Source organism: Lampetra planeri, chromosome 58, assembly GCF_965212315.1.
Source record: "Lampetra planeri chromosome 58, kcLamPlan1.2.h2, whole genome shotgun sequence".
Taxonomy (NCBI): Eukaryota; Metazoa; Chordata; class Hyperoartia; order Petromyzontiformes; family Petromyzontidae; genus Lampetra; species Lampetra planeri.
In genome coordinates this window covers 2,299,534-2,313,169 of record NC_136164.1, presented here as the reverse complement: position 1 = coordinate 2,313,169, position 13,636 = coordinate 2,299,534, and the positions used below count along the sequence as shown (strand labels likewise).

The 13,636-nt window shown below is 52.3% G+C and overlaps 1 protein-coding gene across 2 annotated transcripts in view; it reads left to right on the top strand.

Moving 5' to 3' along the window:
• The first annotated feature begins 304 nt into the window (after positions 1 to 304).
• Positions 305 to 13,636, top strand: part of LOC144736031 (voltage-dependent T-type calcium channel subunit alpha-1G-like) — a 93,322-nt gene continuing 79,990 nt past the window's right edge. For both annotated transcript variants that reach the window (XM_078618672.1, XM_078618671.1), the window contains exons 1-5: positions 305 to 416; positions 1,941 to 2,074; positions 3,909 to 4,006; positions 6,256 to 6,415; positions 11,045 to 11,498. In XM_078618672.1, coding sequence (XP_078474798.1) covers positions 324 to 416; positions 1,941 to 2,074; positions 3,909 to 4,006; positions 6,256 to 6,415; positions 11,045 to 11,498 — 939 coding nt within the window. In that variant the 5' untranslated portion in view covers positions 305 to 323. The remainder of the gene's footprint in view (positions 417 to 1,940; positions 2,075 to 3,908; positions 4,007 to 6,255; positions 6,416 to 11,044; positions 11,499 to 13,636) is intronic.

Genomic DNA, 13,636 nt, shown 5'->3' with positions numbered 1-13,636 from the left:
TGTTATTGTTAATGTTGTTAGTGTTGCTGTTATTGTTGGGATGTTGTTTCTTGTCGTTGTTGTGTTGCTATTGCTGTTGTTTTCTTTGTTGTTGTTGTCGTGTTGTTATTGTTGTTGTGTTGCGATTGCTATTAATGTTATTGTTGTGTTGTTGCTATTGTTGTTGTGTTGTTGCTATTGTTGTCGTGTTGTTGCTATTGTTGTTGCTATTGTTGTCGTGTTGTTGCTATTGTTGTTGTTGTCGCTCTGCGCCAAGTCCCCCCCACCACGCCACTGGTCCTTGACTCGTCCGCTCTCTCCGCACGTGGTTCGAGCGACTCAGCATGCTCATCATCCTGCTCAACTGCGTCACCCTCGGCATGTTTCAGCCCTGCGAGGACATCGACTGCTCCAGCGACCGCTGCAAGATCCTCAAGGTGGGTGGGTGGCCGGACTGGCCGCTAACTCCCAACCCTGACGGCCTAAGCCTTCCTTGCCCATAGCCTCTGAGCGATAACGGCGTGGTGGAGACACAGTGTGTGCAAAAACATCGTTAGCTCTGTCTCCCTCTCTCTATCTCTATCTCATTCACTCTCTCTGTCTCTCTGTCTCTTTCCCTCTGTCTCTCTGTCTTTCTCGCTGTCTCTCTATGTGTGTGTGTCTCTCTCCCTGTCTCACTCTGTCTCTCCCTCTGTCTCTCTCTGACTCTCTCTCTGTCTCACTCTGTGTCTCACTCTCTCTCTGTCTCTCTCCCTCTGTCTCTCTGTGTGTGTGTCTCTCTCTCTGTCTCCCTCTGTCACTCTCTCTGTCTCACTTTCTCTCTGTCTCACTCTCTCTCTGACTCACTCTCTCTCTTGCTCTATCTCTCACTCTGTCTCTCGCTCTCTCTGTCTATCTGTCTCCCTCTGCTCTCTCTCTCTAACTCTCTCTCCAACCCCCCCCCACCCTACTGGTCATCCTGTGAAAAAGAGTGTCTCGGCCTCGCTGTGCGCTGCGTTGCACCACTATCCGAGTATTTAACCTCGCATTCAATAAACTTGCAGAGCCAGAGTGAACATCCGACTCCGGCGTATTTAATGAATAGAATGAGGTAAAACTGATGGATAAACACAGCACAAAATACAGCATCTGTTACTACTTGCAATATCGAGACAATGAATGAACACAAGGAGCATCATAACATTATCTTAGATAACATGAATCTCAACAATAGGTCCTCGATGGACCAGGCACCTACATTATAGCACTGAATAGCGATACAACAAGAGAATAAGGTACTGTGTTAAATAGGTCGCTTTGTGTAATCACCATACTGCAGCCTCAATGTACAGCGCTGCATATAACACTGAACTGTGGATGAGATACTTCTTCATCCTCAAGATCGCATTAAAGTTAATGGGCACAAGTCTGGCTCGACTTAACCAACTACAAATAACTTTCACAATAATGCCAGTTACTTGGGTCTTTCGGTTAAAGTCACATAGATAGGTTCAAAGAAAATAAACTAAAATAACAAAAAAATACTTTTTTTGTTTTTTTCAGTCTGACGACGACCGCTTGCGTTGCGATCGAAACGTCGTAGTTTTTTGTTATTTTTGTTATTTTCTTTGAAACTATCTACGTAACTTTACCGAAAGACCCAAAGAATATGAATTCCTGCAGTCACGAAAGCTTTAAGTCAATAATGCCAGTGGCAGGCTTCGTTGTTAACTAGGCCCCATATTTATCATAACAATTTAACAGCATTATAAATGCATTTCCAGCATTATAACGGCAATCCTAACATTATAACGGCATTCCCAGTAGTATAAGAACATCAACGAACTTAGAGACAATGCTTCTTAAAGTCCCACAATGAACAGATGCATCCGTCTTCACTGAGACGCTAATTGTGCCTCCATTTTGTACTCTGTGTAATGGCTGACACCCCTTCCTTGTGACTCCCTCCCCCCTCTCACCAGAGGTTCGATGACTTCATCTTTGCCTTCTTCGCGGTGGAGATGGTCATCAAGATGCTGGCGCTCGGCGTGTTCGGGAAGCAGTGCTACCTGGGCGATACGTGGAACCGCCTCGACCTCTTCATCGTCGTGGCCGGGTGAGTGGCCTTGCCTGGCTAGGCCCCGCGGGTCCATCGTGGTCGTGTCGGAGACGTTGTGAATCCTGGGATCACAGTGGTGATACTGGAACCACTGTGAATGCTGAGATCACAGTGGTGATACTAGAGACACTGAATCTTGCGATCACAGTGGTGATACTGGAGATGCTGTGAATGTTGGGATCACAGTGGTGATACTGGAGACACTGTGAATGTTGGGATCACAGTGGTGATACTGGAGACGCTGTGAGTCCTGGAATCACAGTGGTGAGACTGGAGACGCTGTGAATGTTGGGATCACAGTGGTGAGACTGGAGACGCTGTGAATGTTGGGATCACAGTGGTGATGCTGGAGACGTGGTGAATGTTGGGATCACAGTGGTGATACTGGAGACACTGTGAATTTTGGGATCACAGTGGTGATACTGGAGACGCTGTGAATGTTGGGATCACAGTGGTGATGCTGGAGACGCTGTGAATGTTGGGATCACAGTGGTGATACTGGAGACGCTGTGAATGTTGGGATCACAGTGGTGAGACTGGCGACGCTGTGAATGTTGGGATCACAGTGGTGATACTGGAACCACTGTGAATGCTGAGATCACAGTGGTGATACTAGAGACACTGAATCTTGCGATCACAGTGGTGATACTGGAGACGCTGTGAATGTTGGGATCACAGTGGTGATACTGGAGACACTGTGAATGTTGGGATCACAGTGGTGATACTGGAGACGCTGTGAATGTTGGGATCACAGTGGTGATGCTGGAGACGCTGTGAATGTTGGGATCACAGTGGTGATACTGGAGATGCTGTGAATCCTGGGATCACAGTGGTGATACTGGAACCACTGTGAATGCTGAGATCACAGTGGTGATACTAGAGACACTGAATCTTGGGATCACAGTGGTGATACTGGAGACGCTGTGAATGTTGGGATCACAGTGGTGATACTGGAGACACTGTGAATGTTGGGATCACAGTGGTGATACTGGAGACGCTGTGAATGTTGGGATCACAGTGGTGATACTGGAGACACTGTGAATGTTGGGATCACAGTGGTGATACTAGAGACACTGAATCTTGGGATCACAGTGGTGATTCTGGAGACGCTGTGAATCCTGGGATCACAGTGGTGATACTAGAGACGCTGTGAATTTTGGGATCACAGTGGTGATACTGGAGACACTGTGAATTTTGGGATCACAGTGGTGATACTAGAGACGCTGTTAATTTTGGGATCACAGTGGTGATACTGGAGACGCTGTGAATTTTGGGATCACAGTGGTGATACTGGAGACGCTGTGAATTTTGGGATCACAGTGGTGATACTAGAGACGCTGTTAATTTTGGGATCACAGTGGTGATACTAGAGACGCTGTGAATTTTGGGATCACAGTGGTGATACTGGAGACACTGTGAATTTTGGGATCACAGTGGTGATACTAGAGACGCTGTTAATTTTGGGATCACAGTGGTGATACTGGAGACGCTGTGAATGTTGGGATCACAGTGGTGATACTGGAGACGCTGTGGATCCTGGGATCACGATGGCGATCGATTCCTCTCGACGAGCTTCACACGATGCGCTAATCAAAGTTTAAAAGTTTTGTTTCTGACTACGGCAATGTTGGCTCGGTGAAGACCGAGAGAGGATCGATTTATGGTGGGTCGCTGCGTTTTTTTTCTTCCATTAATTACGATTTCGACTTCCGTTTATTTGGGACCCCAGGGGTCCCGCCGTGAGGTTCAAGTCTTGCCTCCCCCAACCCACGGCAGACCGGAGCAGGCTACAACGTGGTGCGTGGACCTTTGTCTTTGCGCGCGTGCGCAGGATGTTGGAGTACTCCCTGGACATGCAGAACGTGAGCCTGTCCGCGATCCGGACGGTGCGTGTGCTCAGGCCGCTACGCGCCATCAACCGCGTCCCCAGTGAGTAGCAACAACACACACGCACACCCACACACACACCCCGCACACATACACCCCCCCACACCCACACACACCACGCACACACACATACCCCGCACACACACACATACACCCCGCACACACACAGACCCTGCACACACACACACCCTGCACACACACACACACACCACACACAAAACACACACACCACACACACACCCCACACACACCCCTTACACACACACACCCCGCACACACACACACCCTACACACACCCTTCATACACACACACCCCGCACACACACCCCGCACACACACCACACACACACCACACACACACACCCCACACACACACCCCACACACACACCACACACACACACACACACCCCGCACACACACCCCGCACACACGCACACCCCACACACCACACACACCACACACACACACCACACATACCCCGCACACACCCCGCACACACACACACACCACACACACCACACACACACACCCCGCATACACACACTCTGCACACACACACCCCGCAGACACTGCGTGTGTGAGAGTGTGTACGTGTGTGAGTGTGTACGTGTATGAGTGTGTGTACGTGTGTGAGTGTGTCTGTGTGTGTGTACGTGTGTGTAAGTGTCTGTGTGTGTACGTGTCTGTGTGTATGTGTATACGTGTGTGAGTGTGTCTGTGTGTGTGTACGTGTGTGTGTACATGTGTGAGTGTCTGTGTGTGTGTACGTGTCTGTGTGTGTGTGTACGTGTGTGAGTGTGTACGTGTGTGTGAGTGTGTGTACGTGTGTGAGTGTGTGTACGTGTGTGTGTGAGTGTGTGTACGTGTGTGAGTGTGTCTGTGTGTGTGTACGTGTGTGTGAGTGAGTGCCTGTGTGTGTACGTGTCTGTCTGTGTGTATGTGTTTACGTGTATAAGTGTGTACGTGTGTGAGTGTGTCTGTGTGTGTGTACGTGTGTGTGAGTGCCTGTGTGTGTGTACGTGTGTGTCAGTGTCTGTATGTGTGTACGTGTCTGTGTCTGTGTATGTGTTTACGTGTTTGAGTGTGTACGTGTGTGAGTGTGTACGTGTGAGTGTGTCTGTGTGTGTGTACGTGTGTGTGAGTGCCTGTGTGTGTGTACGTGTCTGCGTGTGTGTATGTGTGTACGTGTGTGAGTGTGTACGTGTGTGAGTGTGTATGTGTGTGAGTGTGTCTGTGTGTGTACGTGTGTGTGTGTATGTGTGTGAGTGTGTGTGTGTACGTGTGTGAGTGTGTCTGTGTGTGTGTACGTGTGTGAGTGTGTCCGTGTGTGTGTACGTGTGTGTGTACGTGTGTGTGTACGTGTGTGAGTGTGGCTGTGTGTGTACGTGTGTGTGTGTATGTGTGTGAGTGTATGTGTGTACGTGTGTGAGTGTGTCTGTGTGTGTGTACGTGTGTGAGTGTGTGTACGTGAGTGTGTCCAGGGGAGCGGTGGTGCAGCGGTTAGCACGCTGCGGTACGAACCCGGCTACCCGAGTTCGATTCCTGCTTACGGCCAACACCAGTGACGATTATATCTGAACCGGTTCTGGGCCTCCCCTAGGTCGACTAGGGGAGGCCCAGAATGAGCACCTGGTGCGGTGTGTAAACATCGCCACTGGGGGAGACAAAGGCGGCCGGGCGTGATGCTGGCCACCCCCCTCCTCGTGTGTCGTGCCCGCCTTCATAGGCGCTGCTACTCGTTCACAGAACTTGCCCCGACAATCTGTTGTACTGTGTGTATGTTGAACTTCTTTCGTACCGTACGTAGCCAACCGTGCTAGTCGCAGGTGCGGGGAAGGACAACAAACTAAACACAAAATGCAGTTATAAATAAGTGAGTTTTCAACCCAGATGATGATTTAAAAGTGCAAAGCTCCAGTGGCTTTCGAATATTGGAAGGAAGAGTGTTCCAGACGGCCTCGCAAAAGGGCGTCTGACAGCGCTGCGGGATGCGGTGACCACCGTTTTTGTTCAATGACGAGCTAAAAGTTCAATGGCCGGCCAATAGTTCGATGGCCGGTCAAAAGTTCGATAGCCGGCCAAGAGTTCGGTGGCCGGTCAAAGATTAAATGGCCGGTCAAAGGTTCGATGGCCGGTCAAAAGTTTGATGGCCGGTCAGAAGTTCGGTGGTCGGTCAAAGGTTTAATGGCCGGCCAAAGATTCGATGGCCGGCCAAAAGTTTGGTGGCTGGCCAAAGGTTCGATGGCTAACCAAAAGGCCACGCGGGGCGACCGTTGTCTTGCCTGTGCAGGCATGCGCATCCTGGTGACGCTGCTGCTCGACACGCTGCCCATGCTGGGCAACGTGCTGCTCCTCTGCTTCTTCGTCTTCTTCATCTTCGGCATCATCGGCGTGCAGTTGTGGGCCGGCCTGCTGCGCAACCGCTGCTTCCTGGCCAACAACTTCACCGAGTGAGCCAACGCGCACGCGGCGGCGGCGGCGGCAAACGACGATGACGCACGACAACCAACAGCAAACAACCACAACAAGCGACAAACAACCACAACAACAAACAACCACAGCAACAAACAACCACAGCAACAAAAACAACAACAGTCCCAGACCTCACCACGGCAACACCCCACAGTAGACCCTCAGTAACATTGCCCAGGACCAGTTTAAATATTCGCTACAGTTTATTGTCCATGAGTGGGAAATTTCACTTGGGGTCGGTGGGTTTGTAGGCCCGTGTGCTAACTACTGCGCCACCGCTCCCCCCCCCCCCCCCCGAAGAAGACAACAAAGACAAAGATTCCCCGTGTAACCTGCAGATATTGTTGGGGCAAGTGCTGTTAGGGAGCAGCGCCTATGAAGGCCGACACGGCACACGAGGGGGTGGGTGGCCAGCACCACGCCCGGCCGCCTTTGTCTCCCCCAGTGGCGATGTATACACACCGCACCAGGTACTCACAACAACAACCGCCATTCGCCACTAAGTGACGTCACCACGACGCTTGTGCCAGGCTATGTGCACCTTGAGGCCACGCTGGCAGGAGGTCACGGGGTAAACCCAGGTGACACGGGTCGACTGACTGAGACGAGTGGCTGATGCACCACCTGTGCCAACTTGCTGTGCTTTAGCCACCCGGCGCTCCGCTCGTTGTTGTGAGCATCGCTCCTCCGCCCTCTGCAGTCACGCACACACGCGCACGTGCGTAGACAACAACATCCGCCGTTTGCCACTCGATAGCGATGACATCACCTCACAGCGCTTGTGCCAGGTTAGGTGCACTTTGAGGCCGTCGCGCGAAAGTGTGGAAGGCTCGCTGTTGGCAGGAGAAAGGTCACTGGATGGACCCAGGTGTACGGATTGACTGATATGCCAGGCTAGGCACAGGAGGTCATGTGACAGACCCAGGTGTTATGGATTGACTGATTGATATGCCAGGCCAGGTGCAGGAGATCACGATTCGGGTGTTATGGATTGACTGATTGAGCTGATGTACCACCTGTGCCCTCCCCCTCTGTGGCAGCTTGCCGTGTTTTTAGCCAGGTGGCTAAGATGTCCTTCACGAGGCTCCCCCACGGCACGCAAATACAATCGCTCCTCTCGTATGGCCATTAACAGACTGTTGTGGCGAGCGCTGTTAGCAAGCACCTGTGAAGGCCGGCACGGCACACGAGGGGGTGGGTGGCCAATACCACGTCCGGCCGCCTTTGTCTCCCCTTAGTGGCGATGTTTGACACGTGTTTTACACATCGCACCAGGTACTCATTTGTGGCTGAGCCGACCTAGGGGAGGCCCAGGACTAGTTCAGATAATCGTCACTGGTGTTGGTAGTCGTGAGTGGGAATCTAATTCGGGTCACCGGGTTCATAACACAGCAAAACTAACTGCTACACCACTGCTCCCCACATTCACACACAAAGACAAAGGTCCCCCGTATAGCTTTGATAGACTGTTGGAGCAAGTGTTGTTAGCGAGCACCTATGAAGGTCGGCACGGCACACGAGGGGGTGGGTGGCCAACACCATGCCCGGCCGCCTTTGTTTCCCTAGTGCTGATGGTCAAACATCACACCAGGTACTCATTTGAGGCTGAGTCGACCTAGGGGAGGCCCAGGACCGGTTCAGATAATCGTCACACATACACACAAACACATACAGACGCACATACACACGTTTTCGTTTTTGATTCTTACTCCTTGGATGTCCCCCAGATTCCAGGGACACTTCATTTTTTTTGAAGTGACATCACAACCCCAGAGAATTGTCACATCTAACAAGATGTTTTATTTAATACATTTTTCACACACACCCACACACGCGCGTGTGTGTGTACCGCGCGTGTAGCGGGGAGCGTGCAAATTGATTTTTGTCACTCCAGCGGTAGGACACCTTAATTTATTTATTTATCCACCCTCTTCCCGCTCCTCCTGGCCGCCTCCCTTCTCCTTCTCCACCTCCATGCGCTGCATGCGCGCGCGGATACAAAAAAACACACATGCGCACAACAACGTGAGAAACATCGAGTGCGCTCCGTGATATTGGTCGAGCGGAGGTGTCCCGTTTGCCCTCCGTCCGCGGCGCACGGCGCGGCCACCTCTCGGCGCCAACCCCGCCGTCGACTAGGGGAGGCTCCTTCTTGTCGCAGCGGCTGCGTTCGTGCAGGAGAACGCCTCCTCTTAGCGACGGTAAATCGGTGCCCCAATGCCCGGTCGTCGAGCTCACGAACGGACTTCGCCGATTGGTCGAGGCCCCGGTCAGAACACTGTGGGACACGCCGATTGGTCGAAATTGTAGGTCGCGTACCCGTCATGAACAGGGGAATGGTCGTTAAGCGAACCGCATTGGGCTCTAAGGAGGCACTACGCTACTATACACGACACTACTATACACTACACTATACACTACATACTGATCTCTATGAAGGCCCGTCGTTAAGCGATTAGTCGTTAACAGGGGTGGTCGTTTAGAGGGTTTCTACTCTATGCTACCATACACTACACTATACACTACTATACACCCCACTATACACTACACTACTATACTATACACTACGCTACTATACGCTATGCTACTAGACACTACACTACTATACACTACACTATACACTACATTACTATACACTACACTATACACTACATACTGGGCTCTATGGAGTCCCGTTGTTAAGCGATTAGTCGTTAACAGGGATGCTCGTTAAGGGGGGTTAAACTGTACTGAAGGAATCCGATCAGCTGCTAAGCCCTTTATGTATTAACTACAGATGTCCAGTAGGGGCACAGGGGTCAGAAAGTTCAGAATCTGAATATTTATTTAGACTGCAGGAGGAATCCGACGAGCTATGAAGCTCTTCTCAGCAAACGTCCAGTCGGAGCACGGAGTAAGAACGCGACATCAACAAACAGTTACAAAAACACGATAGGAGTGCAAAGTACAAGAAAGGTAAAATTAAACCATCCCCATCCTACCAGACAAAGCACACTGAGGTATTAACTTATTATTCTGAGTGACCTGGCCACAAATGACAGCTCAACAAAGTGGCCCATCATTTGGACATTTATAACAGCCAAAATAATCAAAATAATCTTCACGCATGTTTTTAAACGTGGAGGGATAAGCAATCCAAATCACACGATAGGAGTGCAAAGTATAGGAATGGTAAATTAAGCAAATTGCACCCCCCGAAAAAAACTATTTTTTATTTTACAAGGGGAAGCCCACCGAGGCGCATCAGCTTCTTATAGCGTCCAAATAAGCAAAGTAATCTAAACGCAAGTGTTAAGTTGCGTACGGGCAAGCACTCGTTTAAAGAGCCCATCCCTGCCACGTGACGTATGCCACCCTTTTCCGGGTGGAGCGACAACACGAGCAAATTGTTCAGGCGGTGATAGATGCAAGCGCCGACTTTGGCAACAAATTATCTCCTTGGGTCGCTTCACGGGGAAGAGAACGAAACGAAACAAACCCGGTTAGTCGCCTACAAGTCCAAGAAGGCCGCCTTTTTTTTGGTCACGAAATGTTAATTTCGTATACCTTTTGAGCAGAAACTTTTTAAGTTTCAGTGATCCCAGAGTCTATATGTATGCTTGTGATCCGTTTTTATAAATCAGCCTAAACAAAAGCCATGCACATGATTCTTAAACAATAAACAAAATCCAAGATGGCCCCCATTTCATTTCAAGAATATTTTATTTTCCATTGCACGTCAAAAGAGTCATCAATGTCGCTGTGTTTACACCAGTACCTATGCACCAGGATCTATACACCAATAACTATACACCAGTATCTATACACCAATATCTATACACCAATATCTATACACCAGTGTGGCCTACAAAACCAGGTTAACCACAACAAACTCAATTACCCACGAGCCCTCACTTTGTGTCTCTGCACCAGGAGAGCTGGGTGCAGTTTAGACCCAAGTTTAGGCCCAAAGTTTAACCGGTGCGGCAAAGGTTGTGCACAGCAAGCGGCTGCCATCTTCCCTGCATTTCTCTATGTCAGTCTCGCGTCGCCGTGGAGACGTGGGCGTGAGTGATCGCAATCGCAGCGCCTGGCAACTGCACCGCACGCAACTGCGGTTGCATTGCGAATGCCGTTGCGAGGCGCATTGCCCTATCACTCTCCCTATCTCGCATCGACATTTCTCCCGCTCTCTACATATTTACATATCCCTGGTCTCCAGCTCCCCCACTCTCTCTCCATCTCTCTCTCGCTCGATCTTTCCCCCTCTCTCTATTTGCACTCCCATCGTGTTCCTGTATTGTGTTTGTTCTTGTAACGTTCTGACCCCATGCCCCGACTGGGCATCTGTGGAAAACGAGCTTCACAGCTCGTCGGATTCCTCTTCCAGTATAAATAAACATTCTGAATCTGATTCTTTCTCTATTTTGTCTCTCTCCATCTCCCTTTCCCTCCCTCCCAACCCACCCTTCCACCTACCTCCTTCCCATCCCATTCCTCCCTCCCAACCTCTCTCTCCCATCCCACCCTCCCCACCTCTATCTCCCAACCATCCCTCCCATGCCTCCCTCCCACCCTCCCTGCCTACCTCCATTCCCTCCCCTCCCATTCCTCCCCTGCACTCCCAGGATGTTCAACATGACCTACGACCCATACTTCATCCCGGACGACGGGGACGAGTCGCCCTTCCTCTGCTCCCTCAACTCCGACAACGGCATGCAGCGCTGCGCCGACATCGAGCCGAGCCTCTCCCCAGACGGCGCCGTCTGCTCGCTGCCGGCGCTCCTCTTCCTGCAGCAGCAGCAGCGCAACGGGGAAGCAGCTGGGGCAGTGGCCGCGATGGAGCAAGGCGGACAGCGGCATCACAACCACCACCACCACCCGCCGCACCACGGCCACTTCCACAACTACGACGGCGGAGGGGCGGACGGGATGCAGGAGGCGTTCCGGGACCTGCCGCGCAGCAACAGCTGCGTCAACTGGAACCAGTTCTATTCACGGTGCGGCCCCGCGCAGCGGAACCCCTTCCGCGGGGCCATCAACTTCGACAACATCGGATACGCCTGGATCGCCATCTTCCAGGTGTGACGCATGGCGGAGGCGGGGGTGAGGCAGAGACCGCATCTCAGGGTCTTGAGACTCGGCTCCAGGAGACTGGGTCGACTGCCAGATGCACCAACTGCGCTCCCCCACTGTACCAACTTGCTGTTTAAGCCACCCAGTGCTTCGCTCGTTGTTGTGAGCGTCGCTCCTTTGTCCTCCATTGTTTTCGGAGGGTGACTGCCTTTAACTCAACCCAGCAGTGTCCTTCACGAGTCTCCTCTACAGTTGCCAATCTTGACACCGCTGATTTCAGTCATCAGCCAGTTCAGCTTCACATCCTTCTGTACTGCATGGGCCCATCTCTTCTCTATCCCCTACCATGCCCATGTAGCCCCCTCGATCCGGCCAAACAGAAGCTGCTTGGGCATGCGGTGGCCTGGTCTCATGCAGGGCTGCATGACCCAGCCGACGCAGCCTCGCCTGCCAGAGGTGCTCATTGATGATTGGACTGTGTCCAGATTATGATCCTAAACTGTGTCCAGGATCATAATGCACATTCACGCATGCAAAAGACAAAGACACAGGGCACACAGATACTCACGCATTCACACACCCCGCTGGTGCATTCCCAGGCTAAAGACACAAGCACGTGCGAGTGTGTGTGTACGTGTGTGCGTGTACGTATGTGTGCGTGCGTGAGTGACGGAGCAGTGATTAGTGCGCTGTGCTATTAATCCGGTGACCAGGGTAGGGTTCCCGCCCACGGCCAACACCGGTGACGATTATCTGAACCGGTCCTGGGGCTCCCCTAGGTCGACTCAACCTCAAATGAGTACCTGGTGCGGTGTATAGTAAACATTGACACTGGGGGAGACAAATGCGGTCGGACGTGGTGCTGCCCACCCACCCCCTCGTGTGCCGTGCCGGCCTTCATAGGCGCTCGCTCCAAGAGTCTGTTAAGGCCACACGTATGAATCTTAACAAAAAACTTTGGCGGCGCCGGGGAGACAAAGGCGGCCGGGCGTAGGCCTTTGGCCACGCGTCGCGGCCTTTTTTCGGTCCGCCCACCCTCTTGGCGTCAGCGGCCATCGATCCTCGCCCCCACCTTTAATTGTCCCGCGGGAATTCTTCCCATCGGCACCGTAGATCTGATCATCATCATCGTCGTCGTCTCACCGCGTTAGTCCGTCTCGGTGGGCGCGGCAGCCCCGCGTAGCCTGCGGGGGGCATTTCTCTCTGCGAGCGCGGAGGGGTTTTGTTCTCGTACGCGGCGCATTGGGGGGCCCCACGCTAATCTGCTTTGTCGAGCCGGGAGAGGGACGTGGCGGGGCGGGAGAGATACGGCGACGCGTGTGAGCGTCACGACGCGCGCTGGGGGAGACAAAGGTGGCCGGGCGTGATTGCTGGCCACCCACCCGCTCGTGTGCCACAGTGCCCGGTAGCCTTCGTAGGTGCTGCTACTCGCTAACAGCACTTGCCCCAGCGGTCTGCGTGGTCACGCGCTTGGGTGAGTGAATGTGGTTGGGCGTGGTGCTGACCACCCCCCCCCCGTTCCTTGGGCGTCATCATAATCTTTATTTATCCTGGAGAAATCCGATGAGCGATGAAGCTCTTTTTCACCGATATCCAGCAGCAGATGGCATAGGCGCTTTTCCCCTAACAGCACTTGCTCCAACAGTCCGTTCAAGCCACGCCGGAGATCTCTGCCTCGTCTGTCTGTGCGAGGAGTGGTGGCGCAGCGGTTAGCACTCCAAAACCCGGCGAGCCCAGGCTCGGTTCCCGATCGCGGCCACCAACACCGGCCACGATGATCTGAACCGGTCCTGGGCCTCCCCTAGGTCGACTCAGCCTCGAATGAGTACCCGGTGCGCCGTGGAATGAACATCGCTGTTAGGGAGACAAAGGCGGCCGGGCGTGGTGTTGGCCACCCACCTCCTCGTGCGCCGTGCCGGCCTTCATTAGGCGCTGCTGCTCGCTAACAGCACTTGCCCCAACAATGTTGTGAAGGCTGTGCAGGGGATATTTGCCTTGTCTCTGTACATACACGATGAGATGGTGTTCAAGTTACATTTAAATCTGAAAATATTAAATAACATCTGACGCCACCGCAGGCTCCCTCCTCTGGATAGGTATTCGGCCTACTCTACCACACCAGCCAGACATTTTGGAAGAAGAGG